The following is a 24,781-nucleotide window of genomic DNA, read 5'->3' as shown; positions in this document are numbered from 1 at the left end:
TCGGAAAGACCATTAATCTCCATCTTTCCCGGAATGCCACCCAGATCTACCCCACATCTCACTGACCAAGCTGCCCTAATTATTGGAATGGACTGCCAGGCAATTTCTTTCACTACTATATCAATGTCTCTATTCCTTCCAAAGATTTCATCGTGGTTGAGAGCCTGTTGTCAGGCTTCAGGCCAAATTACTAGAGAAAGATGCGCTCGTTATGCCTGTTCATACTCATACTTTTAGTTGCAACATTTCCAACGTCTTCTTCAATAGCCAAACGAACATTTCCAGGCTATGCTCCGAAACACGAACCTCACTCTCGACTATATAGTGGAGAAACATGGCAGCACTCGAAGTTTGCAGCTCATGCTCAGCTCCTAGTTCTCGATATCAACTATGCTGTCTACGCTAAGAGTCCGATTCTTGAGGAGGTTGATACCTCTGCCACAGATGATCGTCTGAACAACGGTGTTGAGGACGGTCTAGATTGGTTACTTTCAGCTAGAAATACAATTGCTGGTGCAGGATACAGTGCAGTTCCTCCCAGCAAAATCGCCGTGGAGAAGGATAGTGGGAGAGTGGATTCCTTATACTTGAATGCCTACTCCTACAGTCATGGCCATGCGTGAGTGCATCCTGCCAAGGTCATAAAGGCCACGCTAACTTCTATAGTTTTCAAAGCACCCGTTTGGGTAACCATGTTGGAGACCGGAAACACACAATGGCATGCGTTCTGACCGCGATGATGAGCAGTATTCTAATGCAGAAACGATACGTTACTCCGTGTTTGCCACTATACTTACGGGCGGAGGATCCGGGAAGAATTTGGGGAACATGGTGGTGACCATGAAGAAGATGATGATGGCACAGCCAACATATCGATATGAATTACAGTTGGTGGGAGTGAGTTGATCCGGTCTCTCTTTTGAGACGTCCTTTGCACCTTGACTACACCTTTCTTTTGTTAGCTAGTAATGTTTGAATGTGATGACTGTATGAGGGAGAATGATGGAGTTGATAATGTTCGTTGGATTTAAGATGATATTGAATGTAGATAATTGGACACTAGGGACCCCTTGATGTCGAGGTTTCCGGTTAGTTATTCAATTGATAATAGTTCTACTTTGTTCGAATATCTGTGGTTGGGCCAGGACTTTAGTATTTGGGAGTGTCTGACTCAGTCATGAGCATTACGGAGCATGAAGATGTGGTAGAGGAAAAGAGATGGTAAGAAGGCAGCAAATATGTATGGCAATGAATATTAAGTCATCCATTTTAAATCAACGAATGGTCATGAATGCACAAGGGAGACTAGAATTCGAAAGGGCATCCGCATCTCCTAGCTTGACCGCTAACTTGAAACCAAACTCCATTCGGCGATTCTGCCATCCGCTAGTGCCCGCACCCAGAAAAAGTTCATGGGAAAACTCAACAAGCAGCAAGCAGCAAAGTGCAAGCTCAATATTGCAAATCCCAATTCGGACGATGGCGCCTCCCACGAAGCGTAAAGTAGAGGACGATTTCGTCTTGACCCTCTCCGACAACGAAGACAACCTTCCTGAAGAAGAAGAAGAGCTTCCTGCCTCTCCTCTACCATTGAAGAACAAGAAGCGGAAACTCGACTCCAGTTCCGCTCCTCCTGCGAAAAAATTGAAGAAAGACAAGAAGAAACAGAAGGATGTGGGCGAGGATGAGAGTGAAGTCGAGGGAACATGGGGAGCCAAAGACGAGGATGATGGGGCCATGGACTCAGATTTCGAATTCCAATTAGAAGATGGGAAGGAGGGTGCTATGGAGGAATTCGAAGGGTGGGGCTTCGAGAGTGCGAGAAAAGGATTGAGTGGTGGTATAAATGGCGGTGATAAGAAAGCTGTGGATATCGACGACATTATCGCAAGAAGAAGGGAGAAGAAAGGCGAAGGAAAGAAAGCTGCAGAGGAGATTGAGGCTGACGAAGAAAGTGCGAGTGAGAAGGAGGATGGAGAGGACGCGGATGCAGGTGGGATGCAATTTGAGGAGGAGGAGGAAGATGAATTCATGGCAGAGGATGGTTTCGGTATGGGGGTTGCGTCCGACGAGGAGGAATCTGGGGACGAAAATCTACCAGATGGCTCCGATGAGGAAGCAGACAAGGACGCAAATTCGGACGACGAGTCAATAGCAACTGATGTTCCCCACCCAGACGATATCGCCGAAGGCTCGTCCGATGAGGAGGTAGACAAAGACGAAGATCCGGAAGAAGCAGCTCGCCGTGAAGCTTTCTTTGCACCAGAAGAGAAGCTGAAGAAGGGAGCCAAAGCTGTTGTCACTACCTCATTTCAGAGCATGTCCTTATCCAGACCAATTCTCCGAGGTCTTGCAGCTGTAGGATTCTCACAACCTACGCCTATCCAAGCAAAGACCATACCCGTTGCGTTACTAGGAAAAGATGTAGTTGGAGGAGCTGTCACAGGTTCCGGGAAAACTGCAGCATTTATTGTACCTGTTCTGGAACGTCTTCTGTATCGACCTAAGAAAGTACCTACTAGCAGAGTTGCCGTTCTCATGCCGACTCGTGAACTGGCGATTCAATGTCATGCTGTTGCTACAAAGCTAGCCAGTCATACTGATATTAAGTTCTGTTTGGCAGTTGGCGGTCTTAGTCTTAAGGTTCAGGAAGCAGAACTGCGACTTCGCCCAGATGTTATCATTGCTACTCCTGGTCGGTTTATTGACCATATGCGAAATTCGGCAAGCTTCACCGTCGATGCTCTTGAAATTTTGGTTCTCGACGAGGCCGATCGGATGCTTGAAGCTGGTTTTGCGGACGAGTTGAACGAGATCTTGACTACTATACCAAAATCGAGACAGACTATGTTGTTCTCTGCAACAATGACTTCTTCCGTCGACGATCTCATTCGTGTTGGAATGAGCAGGCCTGTCAGATTAATGGTAGACTCACAGAAGCAGACTGTAGGTACTTTGATACAAGAGTTCATTCGTCTGCGGCCTGGAAGAGAGACAAAGAGAATGGGGTATTTGTTATACCTCTGTTCAAACATCTACACAAATCGGGTCATCGTCTTCTTTAGACAAAAGAAAGAGGCTCATAGAGCCCGAGTAATATTTGGACTGTCTGGACTCAAGGCCACTGAGCTGCACGGCAGCATGAGTCAAGAACAGGTAATGTTGTCTTACGTGGTCTCCGACATCTTTTAACAATCAACAGCGTATTACGAGTGTAGAGGCTTTCCGAGACGGTAAAGCTGCCTTCCTCTTGGCTACGGATCTAGCATCTCGAGGTCTAGATATCAAAGGCGTTGATACAGTCATCAACTATGAAGCCCCACAATCACACGAAATTTACCTTCACAGAGTCGGTCGAACAGCTCGTGCTGGCCGTCAAGGTCGTGCATGTACCCTCGCAGCAGAGCCGGACAGAAAGGTCGTGAAAGCTGCTGTCAAATCAGGCCGTGCACAGGGAGCTAAGATCGTCAGTCGAGTGATCGAAGCGGCAGAGGCAGATGAATGGGCTAAGAAAGTTGATGATATGGCTGACGAAATTGACGAAATCTTGGTAGAGGAGAAGGAGGATAAACAGCTCGCTCAAGTCGAGATGCAAGTGAAGAAGGGCGAGAACATTATGGCTCACGAAGAAGAAATCAAGGGCAGACCCAAGCGAACTTGGTTCGAAAGCGAGCATGATAAACTGGCTGCGAAGAAGGCTAGTAAAGCGGAGCTCAACGGTGCCGAAAGTATACTAAAGAAGAAGGGTGGCAAGTTGAGCAACAAGGACAAGAAGAAACTTGATGATAGAGAAAGTCGATTGGAAGGGAAAGTATGGAAGAAAGGAAGAGCCGAGAGAGACGGCAAGGGTGCTTTGTTGGCTGCTAAGAAAGAGGGTAGAGGGAAGAAGAAAGTCAAAGGTGGTAAGCCTCCTTCCAAATTTGCTAAGCCTGGAAAATTTGGCAAGAAAAGATAGTAATGAGGACGAATTGAAATCATCGAAAAGACAGTATCGTATGAAATGCACTCTTCGGAACTGATGGTGGAAGTTTCAAGAATTGTGTAGCTCTCTATCCCACATCTGTGACATTCGCACATGAATATTAAAGTATGTTTTGTTTAGTCACTAATCTCATTTCGAAGATTTTGTGCATCTGTCTATGCATAGGTATATTTATATATGTACCCGGATCACTGTGGTTTTTTGCCATAGAATACAGACTTCAGCACACAAGAAATCATGGGGCTCGAAAGGATACACACACGTCGATGTATGCATGGATATGCCTATTCTTGATATCCTTCTCACGCCCATCAGCAGCAGTTCAACCTGTTCTTTCGATTGTTAGTGCTCAAGTCATTCCAGATGTGGAAAATATCCATCCACGTGACTCGTCTCATTGCCCCTTTCCCATCTCCCCATCTCGGTAAAAGACTTCGAGTTGGTCCCTGATGATGTCATCCATACAACTTTCTTTTAAAGTTTCTTGTACGGCAATTGTCAACATTGCGAATGTCAACTCTGAGAATGCTCTCTTCGTGGAGTACCGTGGTGCTTGTCACTTTATCGCAATGTTCACTTGTAGCATCCGCTCAGATACCCTTCCTCCCTCAATCGCACACCGAAGGCTACAAATTTGATGCCCTCCTCCATCTGCCAGGAATCTCACCTTATTTCGACGCAATTGGGTCTGGCCTCGATCATACAGCACCACGACACTGTGAGGTAACAGCAGCTTCGTACCTCATACGCCATGCTGCGATCTACGCAAATGATGACGATCACGAGAGGTATATCGAACCCTTTTTGAAAAAGCTTAATACCACCTATGATGCATTATCAGGCAAGAGAAGAAAAGGGTGGAAAGGTCCATTATCTTTCTTTGCAAAATGGGAGAATCCGATAAACGACCCAGACAACCAATTGGAGCAAATTACGCCTCAGGGCATCAAGGATTCGAAGGCCGTTGGGAAGCACCTGCTTTCGAGATATCCTAAGCTAGTCCCTACAACCAAGAAGATATATGCCGACAAGAAGTCTCGAACGAAAGATACTGCTGCTGCATTTGTGCAAGTGTTCCCACAAAAGGTAGTGGTGGAGGAAATACTGCTGAACAGATCGTCATTCCATGCACAAGATCCTCATAAAGCATGTAATGCTTTTACGAAAGAACCTGGAAATGAAGAGCTAGGACAATTCATGTCAAGATATACTGTGCCAATCGTCAAACGATTGCAGAAGTATTCGCCAGTTGAGTTGGAGGAGAGTGACATCATGGGCCTCCAGCAATTGTGCGGTTATGAATCCGCGATAAATGGAAAGAAGAGCAAGATCTGTGACGTCTTCACAGATGATGAGTGGATGTCCTACGAGTACGCTTGGGATCTGAAATACTCCCATATGGTGGGACATGGGAACCCATTGTCGCCATATCTCGGATTTCCATGGCTCAACACAACGTCGCAATTAATGTCCAAGTTTCATGCTCCCCAACATGAAGGTTCTGTTCCAGAAGTTCCTGACGACGATGGGCAACGCTTCTTCCTTGCCTTTACGCATAGGGAGGTGCCTCCTTTCATTGCCACAGCCCTCGGACTCTTTGATTCCTCAAATTCATATGCAGAAGAATTTCCGACGGATCGAATAAATTGGAGTCGATCATGGAAGATGGCTGAACTAATTCCCTTCCTTGGGCATGTGGGCATAGAGAAGCTCACTTGTAACACCGTCTCAATGGACCCTGAAGATGACATGGAATACGTCCGCGTTATTGCCAACAGTTCTCCAAGGCCCATTCCAAGTTGTGCTGATGGTCCTGGTGCGAGTTGCAGCTTCGACAAATTCACTGAAATAATTAAAAAGGGTATGGAGATATATGGAGATTTTGATGGAGTGTGCGAGAATTGAAGATAGAAAGAGCTAATGCTGCGTGCATATCATAGCGATGACTATACCCTGATAGACTTTTAACGTATAGATACGCTTTCATTCTTATAGGTGTTCGTGACAGCTTAACCACAGGTATGTTCATCTCCACTTCAATATGATATGCTTCTTTCACCATGAACGCTGTACCATTTGCAAGGGGAATTTTACCTCTGCGGAGGACCCTTAGGTCTTCTTACTGATAAGCAGGAAACATTTCCATATACTTGTCCGCTTCAACTTTCTCCTTTTCCAAAGTCTTCAAATGCTGCTCGCTTCTAATCCGAATTTGGCAATCGAATGGTTTCGGGCGGATATTGAAACCATCTGTGTAGTCGAAAGTGTCATACTCTCGAGTTGGAAGAATGTCAAATGACCAGATGAGTTTCGAGAGAGCAATAAACAATGAGTTCGCTGCGAGATCTGCCCCAGGGCAAATTCTTCTACCCCAACCGAAACTTGAATGTCCAGCTTTTGCAGGATGATTCTTGACCCCTTTAAGTTCGGGCTGGTATCTTGGATCCTTTTGATCAAGAAACCGTGCTGGGTTGAAATGATGAGGATTGGGATAATACTCTTCGTTCAAGTTGATGGCCCAAGAGTTTCCCAGTATCGTCGTCCCTGTAGGGATACGCCAGCCTTGGTACACATCATCTTCGCTACTTGCGTGGGGAGTTCCACCAAGGACAGCTACTGGACGCCACCTGAGGACTTCTTTGCATAGAGCACGAAGATACGGCAAGTTCATCTCATCGTCGAAAGTTGGTGTCCTTTCGGTCCCGATGACAGCGTCCATTTCGGCATGTGCAATTTCAAGCGAATAAGGGTGGGTTACGAAAGCCAAGATTGCGGAGCACATCGTTGATGCTGTTGTATCGCTCCCTGCTCCAAACAATGACGCTGGAACAAAGGAGAAATCCTTGTCTGGAAGCGGGATTTGCTCCTCATCTCGAACAGCAAGTAGAGTCTGAGCAAGGGATGGAGCAACTGCGTGGCCCTTCTCCTTTCCAATCCTGATGTCTTCCCTCACACCCTCAATCAAAGCAAGATTTGCATTTGTTTCAGCTCTTGCCTGCTCCTCGATGTCCCTCTTCCATGGGGCGATCGAACTTGGGATATACTTCAAAATAGGGAACGATTCCGCTTTATATGCACCGGGCACATTTAGCGACGCCATGAACTGCATGAATTTCAACCTTTCTCGGATGATCTGGGCATCGACAGAGTCGATACGATGACCATATGAAATGGAGAACACCACACTTGCAGTAAACCTATCGAACGCACGTTCCCAATTGGCGGGATTCTGCAGGACTTGAAAGGCAAGCCGCGTGGACTCTGCTTCTTGACGAGGTTTGTACGTCTTCAGTACAGCAGGTGTCATGGCCCGATGCAGTAGCTTCCGTCTCATAGACCAGGCCTTGCCGTACGGCTGGACAAGCACCGAGCCTGTACCCAACATTTCGCCCATGACCACAAAACGAGGTCGAGCACAAAATCAGCCGGTTGCTATGTAGCACAGTTGTGATGGCTCACCTTGAGGAATATTTGTTACTACGTTTTTCCATCAGATCAACGGCAATCTCGGGATCCGAAATAACCAAAGTAGGCCGTCTGCCAACCCCTGGATGCCGAATTAGTAGTTGTTCTCCCGTGAAATTGAGGCTTTGTTTCGGATGAAAGCCGAATTAGAAGACACCCAAAATAGGAAATGGACTTTTGCTAAACACCTACATATTGTGAAGATTGGGCCGTACTTCTTGGACCACTCCTCAAATTGGATCCAAGGTTTGTTCTTTGGTAACTTATTGCCAACGAATGGTAGCGGTGTAGGCCCAGGGGGCATGCGAGACCATGTTTTAACATCGTTTAGGAGGACGAGTAAAGGTAAGGCAAGGAGACCTGCCCATGTATACCAAGACAAGATCACGGCTGCGAAAGACATTATTGCTTGTTTGAGAAAATTATGAGGGTAGCAGTTGATGCGAAAGAAAGGAGCCTTGCATCGTTTCAAAGAAATTCTCCAGATGTTGAGGCGTTCATTGACCGAGCTTCTCCTCGGACATGGGACCAAAGTGGGGTGAATTACAGGCTGTTCAACGTGCCGCTGGGGAACATGGGGTCGCTGTAGGGATGCTGCAGTCGGGGTCATTGACCCGAGAATAGCCCTAAGCGGTCACCATTCCTCCAATCACCACAACTTTCCTCCCCGATTTGCTTGTCTCCTTTACAGTGCGCCTTGTGGCTGCATCTTAGAGTTCAAACTGTTTATGGATTTCGGCAAATGTTATCGGCAAGTAGTATTTGCTTCAGACTCTTCAACTTTCAGATGAAAATCCCAAGGCAGTGGAACGGCTAAGAAGTACCCTGAAGATTAAGCTAGGCTGTGTGGTCGCCCTTGCAATTACCGAATCTCGAATTTGATAGTACGACTTTGTATTTCTTTGTTCTATCTATGCAGAAGCAGCAACTTGAGTCATGCTTGGCACATTCAATTGTCTGACCGCTACGGGATCCTTGAGCAATTCAACAGTAGCAGCGTAATTCTTCTCTGCATATTCCTCTGCATCAAAATTCAAAAGCCAATCATCTCGCTTTAGCTTCATACTTTCAGGATTCTTCTTCACCTCGTCCCAATCCGCTTTGTGCCATTGGTTCCTGAAATTTCGTGTCAGTAGCTTGCACAGGATGTCAGACTTCTGCTTCTTACCTGGTGTCCTCTCCAGTCTTTTGTGCAGCTCGTACCCTTTCATACCTTAGTCCCTCAAAGGCCGCAACTCCTTCTTGCACATGCGCTTTGCCACTCCTTGACAAGCACACTGCCATGGTAGCGCCGTCTTCCATTGCTTGAGAAGCTCCTTGAATCGAAGTTGGTAGGAAAGGATGAGCTGCGTCTCCAATCAAAGCAATTCTTCGCTTCGGAGAAATCCAAGTTGGCAAGGGGTCTCGATACACCAATTTCCAGTCGATCAGTGGGTCTGGGGTAGCTTTCAAGATTTTCTGCACCACCGGATCCCATCCTTCCAGGACTCTCAGAGCATCTGACAATGGAGCATGCGCCTGCCAACTCTCCTCCACGTCCGCTTCATCCTAAGTCAAGTAAGTCAGCTTAGATTCCTTATGATTTCGTCTCGACATACCTTGTGCGTACAAACCCAGCTGAAGTCTTGTCCATTCTTAATGGATGCAGCGATGAAATGAATATCAGGACCTGACGTTTCGAATCAGTCTGGAATTTCAAATGATCCGCAAGATCCTGAAACTCACCCAACCAAGCGCAATGCTTGTCACCGTTCGTCACCATCCATGCCGTATCTGGATCGTCAGCCAATACCGCGGAATCGAACCAAGTGCGGTAGATGGCGTAACCAGAAGACTTCGGCTTGTCCTCGTACCCGAGAACGATGGTTCGTCCTTTGGAACGAACACCATCAGCTGCGAGGACTACATCGCACGTGAAACGCTCTCCGTTGACGTTCACACCGGCTTCTGTCTCAGTCTCGAAGTAGTCAAGGACTTTGTGACCTAGACGAATGTCGATCCCTAGTTCCTTAGCATGTTCATATACTATCTCGTGGATTTCTCCTCGCTTGGACAGTTAGCACTTGAACAACCAATGAGTCTCTTTTCAAATACAGCAGTTTAAGTAATTGTGGGGAAAATGTCAGGAGGATAATAGCCAAGAGAACAACTGTTCCAAAACTGAGACAAAAGCTCAAAGATTCTTACATGACCATTGTATGCTTTTCCATACTTCTTCGCTTCTTCTCCCCACGTCTGACGTGTTATATCCTCGCCTTTCCAACTCTTATAGAGTATTCCACCACTCTTGTGGATAATTGGATCAAGCTTGGCATCAACACCCTCCCAACGCTGGAAGATACGACCCGAATTGGGCGCAAAGCTGATAATATCGCCTAGTAGTTTCAATTCGGGAAAGGACTCCAAGACCAGGACCTCATGTCCCTTTCGGTGACACTCAATGGCAGCAGTCAGTCCCGCGAACCCGGCACCAACAATGATAACCTTGATTCCCGTACTGGGTGGTCGTTGAGAGGTAGCCATGATTAAGATGCAGCACGCAAGGAGCTAAAGTTACAGTACCGATGGTGGCAAGAACGAGAACGAGGTTCGCTGGTGAGAGTGAGAGCACGACAGGAAAGCTTACAGTGCAGCGCAGTACATAGAATGCCACCCACACCGATTTAGTAAAATGTATATGTACCCAGCATCTGAAGGCAAGCGCAGATGTATTTAGCAGTAAGGGCCATTTAAATGGACCCAAACTTAGAGAGTCAGAACGTAAAGGCAGCCATCGTCGGACCAATGATTATTTTGGTCGGCAAGTTTTTGCCGGACATCGAACGATCGGGGAGGGGAATTAGGGCTATTTGTCGATTGAGTACATTCCCCCCCACAAGGATTTCGGGGAGGACGAGACGATCCGGTCGTTCGCTCGGTCGCTATCTTGAAGCCCAGCTGGACTCGTGGCATAAAGATATGACAGGACAAGGGCCTCACAGGAGCGAATGCGAAGCCCTGTAAGCAATGCGCTCCACCACCGTCTACTTCGAAGTACAGCGCTAGAACTCCAACAACTCCATACCCCAGCCTCCGCCTCCGCAAAATAGGAATAGTGGACTCCTAGTGAGGTATGTAAGGGAGTGGAGAGGAAGTACCCCCTCGAACGGATGTCTGTGCAGCCCGCACAGTACATGGCATGGACATGAACATCACTACTGTCAATCTGCGGCAATATGAGCGCCATTTGATCCTCGCAGATTGGTCATGTCTGCCTCATCACAACCACTTTGGCACTTTGACGGCAGCGACCCTGCGGCCCTTGCCCGCATGAAGCCTCCTTCTCGGCTATCCACTCCAAATGCTGCACGACCGCGGCACAAGGGGAGCTGCATCCGCCAGCCACTCGGGAACAAAAAATGAAAAATAGAAAAGTATTGAAACACTTTCAGGGATGACGGCAAATTCTACTTGGGCTCCCCCGTTGAATCTGGGGTGTGGACGTCGTGTTTTGACAGGACAGGGCTGGCTAGGTCAAGATGATGCTTTTACTAATTGCTGATCCACCTCCATCTTCTCCTTCTCCTTCTTCTTCTGAAGTCAGTGCTTTGAAGCAAGGAGAGCAGATCTGGAGAACGAAGGGAAACTTTGTTCCTTAAAGACTGTTCAAGTCCCCCGCGACCCGCCGACGACGGGCAGTCTTATCTCCTAACACTTTCAAGTAGAATACCACTTCAATTGACAACATGGCGTTCGGAATACTGGAAGATAAGCACGCTGAGCATCCGCCAGGAACAGGTAAGAATTTAAACTTCACCCCAGAAACGAAGTGGAGAATGCTAACGATAAGCTTAAGCTTGCATGAATGATCAATCGGATGTACCTCGCGAGTATGAAGATGTCCCCAGAGAGCTCTTGAAGCACGCAACTGGAAGATATTCCCACGTTATCTTGGTTCCTCAGCCGTCCGATTCTCCGAATGACCCGCTTAATGTGGGTATTTCCCGTCCCGGGTGGGTGGTGATCCTCGAGACACAGTACTGATGTTTGATGTTTGAACAGTGGCCGCTCTGGAAGAAAGATGGTATTCTTCTCATTGTTGGATTATCCGCGGCGGTTGTTGGCGCATTTGGACCCATGTTAAGCCCTGGCTTCCTCGTCATCGCTGCGAGTCTCAACATTTCTGTGCCTACCCTGGGCCAGTCGACTGCTTGGGTTATTCTGACAATCGGTCTATCATTGTTCATTGCGAATCCTCTGGCGAAGAAATTTGGACGTCGACCCGTTTTCATTGTCGCTGTATGCATCATGTTTGCTTGTAGTGTTTGGGGAGCCTTCTCGAAGGACTACAAGTCCTTCTTGGCCAGTCGCATTATTGCCGGCTTCGGAATGGCACCTTATGAGGTCTTGGTGCAGAACACCATTGGTGATTTATACTTTGTGCATCAGAGAGCAACCAGAATCGCTGCTTGGAACTTGTTCTTGCTCTGCGGTATTGCCGGAGGAAGTCTCATCAGTGGGTACATCATTCAGGTAGGCTTGCTGTTATCCCTAGGGAGTATCATGAATCACCTAACAGAAGTAGGATATTGGCTGGAAGTGGACGTTTGGAGTTTGTGCGATCTTCTTCGGCATCTTCATCTTCTTGGTCGTATTCTTTGTTCCAGAAACCGCTTATGTTCGAGCACCGGTCAAGGAGAGACTTGGCACGATCACGCATGGTTCAGACTCAGAAAAGGTCGCAGGAGATGAGAAGAACGTCGAGGCGTCCGCCACAGGAAAGACTACGCCTGACAGTATGCCTGCTGTTGAAGCGGTTGAAGCTAAGGAGTCTTACCTTCATTCACTGCGCTTTATGTCCGGCCGCAAATACACAGACGCACCAATGTGGAAGATCCTTATCCGTCCAGTTGTCATTTTTTGGTATCCTGCTGTGCTATGGGCCTTCTTGATCTATGGTATTAGTCTTACATGGATCGTAGTCTTCAGTGTCGTCAACGCTTCCATCTTCACCTTACCTCCTTACAATTTCAGCGTATCGCAAACTGGCTTGATCAGTCTTTCGCCATTCATCTTCACCATCCTCGGGGAAGTCATTGCGGGTCCCTTGAACGACTGGATCTGTCTATACCTAACGAAGAAGAATCATGGTATTTATGAGCCGGAGTTTCGTCTTGTACTGATGGGTCCGGTCTTGATCCTGGGCATCACGGGCTTCTTCGGCTTTGGTGCTACTGTTCATTACCAAACAAATTGGATCGGACCCGTCCTAACTTTTGGACTTGCAAATATGGCGACAGCTTTCGAAGCTGGTTGTGTGTTTGGTTATGTCATCGACTCGTATGAGGATCTGGCTGAAGAAGGTTGGTGTTTCTGCTGTTGTATCCCTTTTCGTTTTTACTGACTGCCAATTTTAGCCTTTGTTGCTATCAACGCTCGTAATTTGCTTACCTTTGGCTTGACGTACTTCGTCAATAACTGGCTAGCAGAGGATGGTCCTCTTAACGTGTTTAACGTCCTCGGGAGCACATTTAGTAAGTCCTCCTTCCGAAGTTTATTATCGAATGAATGTCTGCTAACACTCCGAAGTCGGTGTGGTTCTATTGACCATTCCCCTTTGGATCTTCGGCAAGAGGATCAGAGGTGCGATTGCTCGAAATGCTACGCTAACAGCATTCATGAAAGACTGAAAGGTGCGGCGCCAGTGCTTTGAATAGCGTGTCAATCAATGGTCTGTGATTAAGTTTTGAGAGCGCGAGTATGGCAAGGCAAGAATAGGTATACTGTGGTGGTTTTCAGACGTCCTGGTGTTGTTTGTACGGAATAGGACTAGCGCAGCGCATGCCTCGCGTAAGCGAGTATATTGAGCCCTCGGTACAGTAACAATAGCATCATCCTTCACCACCTCTATATCAGTAACGACCTTCCCAGAATCTGAAGTAGCTGTTCCAAAGATCTGGGCCTAAATCTTGGGTTCATCCCTGATTCGTGAAAAATTGATAGTGTTCCAGATGACTGAGGTCTTTGTTCCTTGTTCCGAAACTGTAAAGGGGGATTCCCGATCCCACATTCCCACAACCCCTCTTTCTCCGCACCAAAGTAAACCCCGCTCCGCAGGGCGTTTTGTGTTCCTCCCGTCTCTACCCACTCTTGTTGAATTAGAGGATCCAGATTTCAAAGAGAGTTGCAAGGTCAGCTAGAATTGACGAGTAATAGATCTGCCGAACTTCTCTCTGATTCAGAGGCGCAAGCCATGTGGTAGACCCATGACAGATCATGGCTTGGTTCATGTGTAGAGAATACATGCGAACTCCTAGCTGCTGCTTTTGATACGATGCTTGGGACACAAGTCAGATCCCCTTAAGCCCAGCTGCGGGAACTCTTCGCCGAAGGGCAACTTCTCCGAAGGCTAGAACCAGGTCGGAGCGCGTATGGCTTGAGCGGGTCCTTGTTGACAGACCTGGTTGTAATCATAGAGACGATCATGCTTATAGAGCACGAAAGTCTTCGCGCTCTTCATTCCCTCAAACTCCATCTCCCTTCCTTCAGTGATTGTGTTATTATTTGACCATGACCATGTCAGACATTGGTGAGAACAAGATCGAGGTCACCCCAAAGGTAGCCGATGGTCATGATATTGCTCAAATTGAAGACTCAACAGCCGAACCTGTTGTGAAGGTTGACTCGTATAAAGATGATCACCACATCAATCTAACATGGAGGTCTTGGATGGTCGTTTTGTAAGCTTGCCTGCTCACATAGCAATTCACGTCTATCTTATTTCCCAACAATGTAGAAAATTTCGCTAATTCTTACGCTAGTGTCACTTGTTTTGCGTAAGTGGCTCTATACCTCAGAATCTCCGAATCAAATATCTGATGATGATGCAGCATTATGGCTCAAGTATTTGTCGTGGTTGCTGCAGGATCGGTCATAGGTTTCATCATTCGAGATCTTGGTGATGGTGCAATTGCTGGTTGGATCATTCAAGTAAGAGATTTTGGTCCAGCTTTTCTTTCAGAGCAGTGTCTAACATCGGTTATAGGGACCTCTCCTGATGCAGAGCGTTCTGTCACCTATAGTTGGTCGACTATCCGATGTTCTGGACAGAAAATGGCTTGCTATCTGTCCAGTGGCAGTCTCTTTCATTGGCGCAGTTGTCTCTGCGAAAGCGACTTCCATGACCATGCTGATTGGAGGCGGGATCCTGGTGGGCTTCACGCTTTCAACCATCTCTATTGTGCAAGCTATCCCATCCGAGGTGTTGCCACTGAAATATCGTGCTTTGGCAAACGGCTTCGCATTTTTGGCAGGTGCTGCTGGTGGATTGTAAGAATACAACACCTGTCGATGCTTGAACACTAGACTAACATTCAGTGATAGGATTGGAGGTCTTGGTGCGGGAGCAGCAACTAATGCAAACGCTGGAGGATGGCGTAGCATCTTTTGGATCCAAGCAGGCTTTTTTGCAGCAACCATTCTTGGACTCTTCTTCTTTTACCACCCGAAGAGAGAATCCGATTTCCCGAAAATGTCTTGGAAGAAAGTTGTGTGGGCCTGTGACCCTATAGGATCATTCCTGTTTATCATCAGCGCCACGCTGATGCTACTGGCTCTGGACTGGGCTGGAGGCGTATATGCTTGGCATAATGCACATGTTGTGGCACCCCTGACGATTGGTCTGGTAGCATTAGTTGCCTTTGCTCTCTATGGTACGTTTGGTTGTTCGTCTCTTCTGAATAATCTGACCGTTGGCAGAATGGAAGGGAAGAGAAGACGGACTTGTTGCCCATGTCTTCTTCAAAGGCGGACCAAACTTTGGCCTCTCTGTCTTCGCATTCGCCGTTGAGGGGTGGATCTTCTACAGTGCCGTCAACAGCGTGACGCCTTTAGTTGTCCTCAATCTCGGCTTCCAAACCAATTCTTGGAAGATCTCTATTCGGCAGCTGTCGTACACAATAGTAACAATGTTTGCATCAATTCCAATCACGTATGTATGCTAGAGATGACAACGTACTTGTAGCTGACGTTCAAAGGCTATATTCGACATGGAAGAAAGATTTGAAGTCACCCTTGCTTATTACCTTCACATTGTTCTTGGTTGTGTAGGTCATTTCCGTCAGATTTTCTCCATCATATGCTGACAGAACATGCAGAGCTATCTGCTATGCCAACATAAAGCCAAGCATGAACAATGCCCAAATTGGCTTCAATGTCATATGTAAGCCAATATTGTCCCCTTTTAAGTCGGAATAGTAGCTAACCTTGACAGCTGGGATTGGCCAATCTGGCCCTCTGACTTTGCTCGTAGCGCTTGTTCAATTCACAGCTCCTCATGCATATCTCTCTACTGCCACAGGTCTCGCGTTTTCGGCGCGAGCACTAGGTGGCGCTTTCGGGTCTGCTGTTCTCGACACCATAATAAATGGGAAGTTATCGTCAACATATGCATCTTCTGTATCCACAGCAGCAATCAAAGCTGGCCTGCCGGATACATCAGTTACCGCTCTTCTCGAAGCTTTCTCCGCAGGGACTGGCTTCGCTGACGTGCCTGGCCTGACTGACGCCAGTCTTGCTGCAGCCACGCATGCAAGCCAAGAGAGCTACGCGGCAGCGTACAGACTCGCTTGGTCGAGCATTATTCCTTTTGTGGTATTGGCCTTGATTGCGATCTTCTTCTTGAAGGGGGTCAAAGAGTTGATGACTGAACACGTTGAGGCAACGGTGGAGAAAGACGAGCAGACGGAGAAAGTTGTTGTTTAAGGATAGCGATAGGATCGGAATACCATAATAGTTGGAATACAAGACAATGTTGTTCTAGCACTTGTAGGACAATATCAATGGGAAAGACTCCTTTGGGTTTTGAGATTGAAGAGAGTTCACGTCGTTTTTTACACCACTTCATCCTTCAAATTTTAGTCTACCATCGAGACGTAACCCACTTATTGTCCCACAAATCCTGGAACAACATATCCCAAATTTTACGATAAAATGTACCACGATCGAGACTAGAATCAAATTGAAAGGAGACAGAATATCGAATATCGCAAAGGAGTGACTTGAAATTGCCATGTGAGAGGCTCTTCCCACCCAGGCTCCTTTGATGCCTTCAACTGTGTAGCATGAATTGACTTGAAGATTTCCAAAATTCAAGACAGCATTCAATGAGCTTCATTTCGGCTAGGCAAGGGGTGCTATGCTAGAGCACGCATCATAAAAGAGTATCGTACAAGAACCGACATAGAAAATTGGCGAATGACGCAGCTGTACAACGAGAGCATCCAAGGTTGTAGAGAAATGTTAATAAATCGGAGGTTCTCGAGATCGCACCTGCACGACTACGGCGCCCAAAAGTTTCATCCCGCCTTCCTAATCAGTTAAGGCCCGCGCCCGAGACAAGCGAGCGAGATACAACCTCAATCTCCATCTTCTTGAAGGCCATTCTCAAGTTCCCAAGGAACCTAACCCATGTACCTTCCTCCCTCTAATATGAGTGTAATACCAGACATCGAATTCCATGACAGGCCGTCGTCTAGAGACAGCAATGTCTCCCTGGATATGGAAGATGTCGATCAGTTCGTGTAGGTAAACAAACACCGGACTCACAATGCACCAAACTGACCAATCATGAAGGTCTATCAGCGTCAGGCCAAGGCCAAAGCAGAAATATCCTGGTTCGTAATGCCGTTTCCTCTCATCGAAATCCTCTCCTCTACCATCGAACTAGAGGATGCCTACCTAGGTACCTAGGTAGGTGTTTGTAGTGTTTTGAGTGGAGTAAGAGTCACGTGAATTAGTGCCATATAAACACTTCTCTCCAGCTCGTCCTTCTTCATTCTTCATCAAGCGATTCCTCATTTTGAGCCCTTATTTCTTTTCTTGCTCATCGAGTATAGCGGGAAGCTGAATGCCTAGAAAGGCTTTCTATTTAAGAGAGCGAGATCTCTAACGTCTCCACAGCAAAGCTTCATGCCAAATCAGTATACAACCACCTAGGAGAGAAGTCCGGCTTAATCTACCTACCTGGGTTTCCGTATGTAGAGTGGGAGGACTCCGACCAGCAAGTTTTCTTCAGACAACGTCGCTATTTCTACTACCTCAGCGGCCTCGACATTCCAGATTGTGCTGTAACATATGACATCAAGAACGACAGCCTCTGTGCATTCATACCGCCTCCCCGAGTTGGTCGAAGCATAATCTACACCGGACAGAATCCCAGCATTGAAGAGATAAAGGCTGGTTATGACTTTGACGATGTCCAGCTCCTCACCAGTCTCGATGGGTACCTTGCAAACTTCATTCATCATGATCCGTCATCTAAGATCTATCTTCTGCATGCCTACCAAGCTCCAAGAGACTTTCTTCGCTACATGAATATGCCAGATGGGAGCAAGAAAGATGTCAAATTCGATAGCTACAAGCTGAAGCCGGCTATGGATGCAGCGCGTGTAATTCATAGTCCGTATGAGATCAAGATGATCCGAAACGCCAGTGCCATCTCGGCCCAAGGACATATCAATGTTCTAAAGGGCATTAAGTATCTGGATAACGAAGCAGAAATTGAAGCCATTTTCACAGCAACCTGTATTGCGGAACAGGCGAAGAATCAAGCCTACGGAGTAATTGCAGGATCTGGAGTCAATGCCAGCACACTTCACTATGAAGCCAACAATGAACCTTTGAGAGGAAGACAACTTGTTGTTCTTGACGCAGGGTGTGAGTGGAAGTGCTACGCTTCTGATGTTACAAGAACATTTCCAATTTCTGGGAAGCATACAACGGAGTCGAAAGCCATCTATGATATTGTGGAAAGGATGCAAGAAGAGTGTATTGCTATGGTGAAGCCCAATGCTGATTTCAGAGATGTACAGAAGCATGCCAACAAAGTTGCTGTGGAAGGCCTCATGGAGCTTGGACTTCTCAAAGGTGGTTCATTCGAGGAGCTCTATTTATCTGGTGTAATTCGAGCTTTCTTCCCTCATGGGCTTGGTCGTAAGTCCTCTATTTCTCCCTACTTGTAGTCTCTACCTGACGTTAGCAGATTACATGGGTCTCGAAGTTCACGATGTAGGAGACGGCGGGAACCTCCTCATGCTTTCTCAACACAAGATCATAGACTGGCGCTCCATCGACGCTGAAATCATGAATGATCCCGCCGCCTATGCAGCTTCAATCTTAGCACCGAACCAAGTCATCACAGTTGAGCCCGGAATGTCAGTTCTCCTTCTCCTACCACAGTACCACATAACTGACGTGCAACCAGCTACTTCTCCCAATATGCAATTGAAGAAGACGCCCTGAAAGACCCTAAGATTGCGAAGTACATCAACACAGACCTCTTGGCGAAATATTATCCCGTGGGAGGTGTGAGGATCGAGGACGATATTCTGGTCACTGAGGACGGATACGAGAACTTGACAACGGCGCCAAAGGGAGACAAGGCGCTGAAGATCATTAATGAGGCTGGAGAAGCAAAGGTTGAGGGAAAGAAGCAGTACTGGTTTTGGTAGAATCGTACTTCTCACGGAGCCGAGTTGGACTTTGTATATCATTGCTGTAATGGAGTTTTGAATGGGGTAATCTGAATTCCGAGAAATGCTTCGTGACTGCCCTGCTGTGCTGTCATCTATGAAGGATATTGGAGTGGTTCATCGCTGCCATCCACCAGGAAGAAGAGGGAAGGTAGATGCTGTCAATCATCACGAGTCAAGGAAGGAGTAGTCACATTGCATGCGGAACATTTTTTGGTGATTGTTTTCTATTTTCAAGCTTTTTTTGTGCTTTTGTGATTTTCTAAATACAGCAACGCATAGAGAGGCAGGCATGTTTGAAAGAAAAAGCCTATCCTGCATGATTTGTGAAAATTTAAAATGATTGCTAGGGGTATCATGAAACGCCTGCAATGTATCCATACAATGACTCGATGTGTTCAGATCACAGAAGTGATGGTAGATGGAACACAAAGAAAGAGAGCAGCATCCATCTGCAGTATGTATCCGCAACTCAAGTATCATTCCACGAAATTAGCAGCAGCAAATGCCGCGCACCTGCGAGGAAGTAAGATGGACTGAGAGCAAGGATGAAGGTGTAGATCGATCTGAGAAGACGATCCGAGAACCAAGTGGAGAGGAAGCAAAGATAGCAACCTAGTGGTGTGGCGACGATGAGCTTTACATGTAAGGCTCGAATTCACCAGCTGGCATGGCCTCGCGTTGAAGGAAGACGAGATCCATGAATTGAGCATCTCTGGAGGCGAGCTTGCTTCGAGCAGCAGAAGGAAGTCGTGCAGTCTCCTTGAAGTAGAACTTTCCATAAAGGAAGCTCTTCATCCACTCGTAAGTATCATCTCGATCCTTGAAGACGGCAAACTTGAAGAAGAGTTGGTGCCAGCGTCCACAACCAGCAGTCTCGGCGTACTTGCTACCTGTCGGATTTACCCATTTGGCACCTTCCATGTAGGCGTGACCAGGAGAGAGAATATGCAAGAGACGGTCCATGAGGTTGTAACCAACGCGCTTGCGGCGGAACTGGGGATCAACGTAGACGTGTAGAAGACCAGTACCACGAGAGCGACCGTCAGTTGCACCGACCATGCCGAAGTCGAATGGTTCACAACGAGCGTAGCCAATGACTTGTTCCAAGCTATCCGTGCTATGGACCTTTGGGCAGGCACCGCGAACGGCGACAATGAATGGTAATTTGTCCTTAAATTCGGTAATGAACCACGCAACCTGTTCAGCTGTGATGGGAGCTTGATCTTCGGGAATATTGGATGATTGAATGGCCATATTGTAGATTGCAGCAATACCGGCAGCATCCTTTGGCTCGGCGGGACGAAGATACATCTCCATTGCTGGTTGGAAGGGGCTGGGTCCAGGGACAAAAGCTGCCAATTGCTCGTTCTGGTGCTTGATCGTAGCTTTGTTGAGTTTATTCTTGTTGTTGGCAGCCTTCTGCTTGTTCAGAGCTAGGAGAACAGCGGCCTCAGATGTTGGTGCCTTGGTGACAAGATCGGAATCTGGGTTTGGGTCTGGGCGCTCAAGTTAGTTGGAATGCCGAAGGTGATGCGATCACAAGGTGAATGCGAGAAAGTGAAGATGGAACTTACTTTGGACGATATCAGGTTGAGAGACAGGTGAAATGAGGACGTCGTTGTCGACAGGAGCCTTTCCGTCGATGAACGCGTCGGTACTAGTGCTCAAGGTGACTTCTTCGCCCGATGGGGTAGTTTGAACCCACTCGCGAACGTAGTTAGGGACAAATGCACCATCGAAGCCAGCTCTATCGTTCTCCCAACAGGCTGGAGGAGGAGCCCAGCGCTTTCCGTCCCAGTCAAGTAGTTGGTTGGTCATGTCGTTGCCCTCGGTGGCGCGCACGATTTGACGAGGGAGATCTTCAAGACCGGCCTCGCTGACGCGATCGTCAAACTCGAGCTCGGGTTGATCAAGGCCGGAGACAGTGACCCAATTCTCATCAATGCACTCGACACCGAATTGAGGCCAGGGACCGGTGGCGCCAGTCACGAGAATATTTCTGGAAGCAGTGACATTCATCGTGAAGGGAGTCGCGGTAGGTGACAGCTTCGAAAGTGACGAGGTGCTTGAAGGTGAAGACTTAGCCTGACGCTTGGCCTGCTCAGGATTAGAGGTAACTTGGAATGGAGCGGCAATTGGGTTGAGCTTCGAAGGTGAGGAATTGCTTGAAGTCGAAGATTGAGCCAGAGACTTGGCTTGCTGGAGACCAGAGGTGGGTGACAACTTGGAAGCTGAAGAAGCGCTTGCAGTCGGCTGCTTAGCTTTGTTTCTGGCTTCGTAGGCTGCGAAGAAATCTGCCTCGGAGATGTTCTGGGCTTGTCGTGGTTGGACTGTTGCTGCCATGGCCGAAGAAGAACGTTGTTGGATTGGGGCGGCAGTCGGGTTGAGCTTCAAGAGTGACGAAGTGCTTGAAGTCGAAGAGTTTGCCTGGAACTTGGCTTGCTCAAGATTAGAGGTAACTCGGAATGGAGCGGCAGTTGGGTTGAGCTTCAAAGGTGAGGAATTGCTTGAAGTCGAAGATTGAGCTTGAGACTTGGCTTGCTTGAGACTAGAGGTGGGCGAAGACTTTGAAGCTGAAGAAGGGCTTGGAGTAGGGTTCTTAGCTTTGCTTCTGGCTTCGTAGGCTGCGAAGAAATCCGCCTCGGAGATATTCTGGGCTTGTCGTGGTTGGGTTGTTTGTGCGATGATGGCAGGAACAGGTCGTTGAACAGGAGATTGTGGTGGGGTGAGATACTTGTTCAATTGAGCTTCGATATGTGGATCAAATACAAGAATGAGCTCCGGCTCATTATCATCATCATCATTAGAAGAGGGTGTAGGGCGATAAAAGCCTGTTCCCGCAGCTTTGGCTACTCTCTCAGCGCGGAAAGCAGCAGCGCGGTCTTCAGATCGGCCAGGGGCCCACAACGAGTCGGCGAGAGTGCCTACTTTAACTCGGCGCGGCTCGGGCATTCTGCTCGGTTGGGTTTGAGTTTGTTGGGTTTGTAATTGAGTGTGTGCAGTTGGGGAAATTTTGGAAAGAGGTGATGTGTGTTGATGGAAGAGGAAAGAGTTGAAAGAATTTTTTCCTCGAGAAAGAGCGAAGGAGAGCATTTTAGCTCCGTCTCGCTTATCTTAGCTTAGCTTAGCTAGGCATTGTGAAACTGACGTCGAATGTTAGTATTGTGAAAGTGAATAGCGAACTAGGCGGATTGTTTACTTCAAGCCGTTTTTACACCACTTCATCCCTCAAACCTTAATCCACACTTGGGACTTGGCTCAATGATATTTTTACACAAGCTTCAGAACAAGGTTATCATGCATTCCAATTTTTATGGGACATAGTAGGGTTGCAAGAATACATATAAGTCACGTGACATCATTATGTTTCAGAGAATCAATCGATCATCTCATTGTAGATCGAGTAACATGAATGGATTCTTATGGTAATATTTGTACTCTCTAAATTTTGCTTAAGATTTAAACGTTCCAAGAATTGAGGTGTTGCAACGCTGATCTAAATGAGTCGTTTTGATACCTAGGTAACCTTCTCCAGAGCCTTCAGGCGCATTGGCTGCAGGCATGCTTTACACATCAGAATTGTTACGTAAGCATGTTAGAGAGTGGAGTTGATATTCTTGTTTTCGAGGTATGATAGGGTCTCCCCATTCAGACGCAGGGCTTGCGAGACCATATTCAGAATGTCTAACGGCACACCCAACTCTTGTTTAGACAATTCAAAGATGACTTGCCTGTCCATATAGTGAGTCTTATGTCACTTGTTCGACCAACGAATCGGTTGTATATATAGATACATATACGTATATACACGATCAGGAAGGAATCGCATGCGAGTCAGCTGCAGACCTCCGCAAGCCACGAAGCAAGAACATAAAGGTGTGCAATATTAAGCCTTGACGCAGACTTCTGAGCCTAGCTACTATCTTAGGATGACGAGCTGCCAACTTGCTGGTCTTGCTAAGATATGAGAGGTTCTCAGCGATCCCAAAGAGATCTTATTCCAGGTCGGGTCTTAGGACTTAGGTACGTTTCAAAAATTCCTAGTGCATGAAAAACAGCATACTAAGGCATGGAACTTTGTGTCCAGTTGAATGACTGAGCTGTATTCCGTAGCAGGGCGACATCGACACTCCCAACAAAGTGTACTCTCGGTTCAAGTAGTGTCTCGGCCGGCAAGAGCTAGGTATAGATCAGACGGCCACTTACCAAGTGTCTTATAATGATTTGAACTTTGATTTAAACAGCAATTGAGATAAAGTCATGACTTGGATAAGGTGGAAAGTATAACAGTTCCATGCTCCGAGCACATATTCGTTCTGTACCAACAAAGTCAAAGCGAGAGGATGGAGCTTTCAGTCCGATAGGCGCAGCAAGTACAATATTTATATAGATATATAAGCACGAAGAAGAAAATAACCCCTTCCACTTCTTCAATGAACCAGGGCCACTTGTCACCGCAACGACAGATGACATCTGATGTGGTGAGTAAAAGGATCTGCCGCTATTACTACACAGAGGCTAAATATATACGCAAGTAGCAAAGAGAATTTGAGTCACCTCTCGAGTCGAGGGAACCTATGCGAAGAGTATGCAGATGCAGTTTTTCCTCGGTAAACTGGCCTGGCCAACGAACATCCTTGAGCTGCCCTCACACTTGATCATTGGAAGGGTCAAAGACGCACTCTCTAGACCTAGCCTAGAAGCTCTTTGCTGACATGTCAAAATTGATTGTGCCTTCTTGTTGAAAATTGCAGAATCTTCACGTGACAACATTTGATTGGAATCTCGTGTCTTCCTTCAACCGCAATGCAATCGAGGTACTTCTTAACGCAAGACAAACACGGCCGCAAAATTTCAAGATGCTGTCGATTCTACGGAAAGCGAGGCTGAAGGACAAGGAGATGAGAATCTTGATGCTGTACGAAATTAAATCCGATATTGAATTCTGCTAACATCGCATCTGTACAGTGGTCTTGATAATGCCGGCAAAACAACCATAGTGAAGAAGATCATGGGCGAGGATGTCAACAGCGTTAGCCCCACCCTAGGCTTCATCATCAAAACTATCGATTATGAAGGGTCGGTTCTCAAGCACAGTTGTTGAAGCCATGCTAACTTTCGTAAGGTATAAGCTTAACATATGTAGGTTCTTCTTTGGGCTTCATGCTCGGGGTTCTGATGACCATAGGGGATGTCGGTGGCCAGAAGACCTTACGATCGTACTGGAGGAACTATTTCGAGAAGACCGACGCTTTGATCTGGGTTGTGGATGCCACTGATCGATTGCGAGTGGACGATTGTCGTGAAGAGCTCCATGGACTCCTACAAGAAGAGGTTGGAGTGTTGAATCTCCCGACCTCCCAGTGCTAAAATGATGGGCAGAGGCTATCTGGAGCAAGTCTCCTCGTGTTTGCGAACAAGACAGATGTTAGTGGGTGTATGGACGAGGACGAAATTCAACAGGTTCGCGGTTTGTCGTTGGTAAAGAGGCTCAGCGCTAACCGCATTTAGGGGTTGCAGTTAGATGCTATCAAAACGCATAAATGGCACATAATCCGATGCAGTGCTATTACAGGTGCGAATCTTCAAGAAGGTCTTGCCTGGGTCATACAGGATGCGAAAGCAAGATTATTCCTGTATTGAGTCAAGATGTGTCTCTCACTAGTGTGCAGTGCTCTGGTTGGTGTAAAGCTTCGACAGGGAACCGCGTCTTCCTAGCACGCGCTGGAGCTTTAGTGGGATAAACATTGGCAGGCACAGGCACAGAGCTCTGGAGGTCACACAAATGCCAGGCATATGAAAAAATGTACGTGTGAGGTTG

The 24,781-nt window shown here is 47.1% G+C and overlaps 10 protein-coding genes across 10 annotated transcripts; 7 read left to right on the top strand and 3 right to left on the bottom strand.

Moving 5' to 3' along the window:
• Positions 1-123: 123 nt before the first annotated feature.
• LY89DRAFT_778544 (uncharacterized protein) lies at positions 124-1,069 on the top strand (the record flags this gene model as incomplete). Its single annotated transcript, XM_018222218.1, has 3 exons — positions 124-169; positions 238-619; positions 667-1,069. The coding sequence occupies 3 exons, from the start codon at positions 124-126 to the stop codon at positions 836-838; spliced, it is 600 nt and encodes a 199-aa protein (XP_018075251.1). The 3' UTR covers positions 839-1,069.
• A 377-nt stretch (positions 1,070-1,446) lies between these two features.
• LY89DRAFT_681535 (DEAD-domain-containing protein) lies at positions 1,447-4,006 on the top strand. Its single transcript, XM_018214318.1, has 2 exons — positions 1,447-3,156; positions 3,203-4,006. The coding sequence occupies exons 1-2, from the start codon at positions 1,480-1,482 to the stop codon at positions 3,953-3,955; spliced, it is 2,430 nt and encodes an 809-aa protein (XP_018075250.1). The 5' UTR covers positions 1,447-1,479; the 3' UTR covers positions 3,956-4,006.
• A 501-nt stretch (positions 4,007-4,507) lies between these two features.
• Positions 4,508-5,887, top strand: LY89DRAFT_577329 (histidine acid phosphatase-like protein; the record flags this gene model as incomplete). Its single annotated transcript, XM_018208885.1, has 1 exon — positions 4,508-5,887. The coding sequence occupies one exon, from the start codon at positions 4,508-4,510 to the stop codon at positions 5,885-5,887; it is 1,380 nt and encodes a 459-aa protein (XP_018075249.1).
• A 33-nt stretch (positions 5,888-5,920) lies between these two features.
• On the bottom strand, positions 5,921-7,904 carry LY89DRAFT_778541 (cytochrome P450). The gene is made up of 3 exons (XM_018222217.1): positions 7,640-7,904; positions 7,442-7,529; positions 5,921-7,392 (listed from the first exon to the last, which is right to left on the bottom strand). The coding sequence occupies exons 1-3, from the start codon at positions 7,848-7,850 to the stop codon at positions 6,102-6,104; spliced, it is 1,590 nt and encodes a 529-aa protein (XP_018075248.1). The 5' UTR covers positions 7,851-7,904; the 3' UTR covers positions 5,921-6,101.
• Positions 7,905-8,331: 427 nt separating this feature from the next.
• Positions 8,332-10,131, bottom strand: LY89DRAFT_418239 (putative monooxygenase). Its single transcript, XM_018207384.1, has 5 exons — positions 9,635-10,131; positions 9,173-9,494; positions 9,046-9,116; positions 8,616-8,995; positions 8,332-8,563 (listed from the first exon to the last, which is right to left on the bottom strand). Exons 1-5 carry the CDS (start codon positions 9,968-9,970, stop codon positions 8,359-8,361), a joined length of 1,314 nt encoding a protein of 437 aa, XP_018075247.1. The 5' UTR covers positions 9,971-10,131; the 3' UTR covers positions 8,332-8,358.
• Positions 10,132-10,865: 734 nt separating this feature from the next.
• Positions 10,866-13,380, top strand: LY89DRAFT_638557 (MFS general substrate transporter). Its single transcript, XM_018211584.1, has 6 exons — positions 10,866-11,224; positions 11,283-11,419; positions 11,489-11,959; positions 12,012-12,789; positions 12,844-12,960; positions 13,016-13,380. The coding sequence occupies exons 1-6, from the start codon at positions 11,173-11,175 to the stop codon at positions 13,114-13,116; spliced, it is 1,656 nt and encodes a 551-aa protein (XP_018075246.1). The 5' UTR covers positions 10,866-11,172; the 3' UTR covers positions 13,117-13,380.
• Positions 13,381-13,898: 518 nt separating this feature from the next.
• Positions 13,899-16,189, top strand: LY89DRAFT_778538 (MFS general substrate transporter; the record flags this gene model as incomplete). Its single annotated transcript, XM_018222216.1, has 9 exons — positions 13,899-14,166; positions 14,248-14,262; positions 14,317-14,416; positions 14,472-14,755; positions 14,810-15,138; positions 15,185-15,416; positions 15,463-15,531; positions 15,583-15,647; positions 15,699-16,189. Exons 1-9 carry the CDS (start codon positions 13,997-13,999, stop codon positions 16,187-16,189), a joined length of 1,755 nt encoding a protein of 584 aa, XP_018075245.1. The 5' UTR covers positions 13,899-13,996.
• A 651-nt stretch (positions 16,190-16,840) lies between these two features.
• Positions 16,841-19,248, top strand: LY89DRAFT_681531 (putative Xaa-Pro aminopeptidase). The gene is made up of 5 exons (XM_018214317.1): positions 16,841-17,007; positions 17,060-17,100; positions 17,387-18,418; positions 18,468-18,639; positions 18,690-19,248. Exons 1-5 carry the CDS (start codon positions 16,916-16,918, stop codon positions 18,934-18,936), a joined length of 1,584 nt encoding a protein of 527 aa, XP_018075244.1. The 5' UTR covers positions 16,841-16,915; the 3' UTR covers positions 18,937-19,248.
• A 334-nt stretch (positions 19,249-19,582) lies between these two features.
• On the bottom strand, positions 19,583-21,912 carry LY89DRAFT_770041 (uncharacterized protein; the record flags this gene model as incomplete). Its single annotated transcript, XM_018221839.1, has 2 exons — positions 19,583-20,456; positions 20,535-21,912. The coding sequence occupies 2 exons, from the start codon at positions 21,910-21,912 to the stop codon at positions 19,597-19,599; spliced, it is 2,238 nt and encodes a 745-aa protein (XP_018075243.1). The 3' UTR covers positions 19,583-19,596.
• Positions 21,913-23,640: 1,728 nt separating this feature from the next.
• LY89DRAFT_681529 (ARF/SAR superfamily) lies at positions 23,641-24,656 on the top strand. The gene is made up of 3 exons (XM_018214316.1): positions 23,641-24,294; positions 24,343-24,423; positions 24,472-24,656. Exons 1-3 carry the CDS (start codon positions 24,139-24,141, stop codon positions 24,601-24,603), a joined length of 369 nt encoding a protein of 122 aa, XP_018075242.1. The 5' UTR covers positions 23,641-24,138; the 3' UTR covers positions 24,604-24,656.
• The last annotated feature ends 125 nt before the right edge of the window (positions 24,657-24,781 follow it).

Source organism: Mollisia scopiformis (assembly GCF_001500285.1).
Source record: "Mollisia scopiformis unplaced genomic scaffold LY89scaffold_5, whole genome shotgun sequence".
In the NCBI taxonomy this organism is placed as follows: Eukaryota; Fungi; Ascomycota; class Leotiomycetes; order Helotiales; family Mollisiaceae; genus Mollisia; species Mollisia scopiformis.
This window is presented reverse-complemented; position numbering and strand designations above follow the sequence as displayed.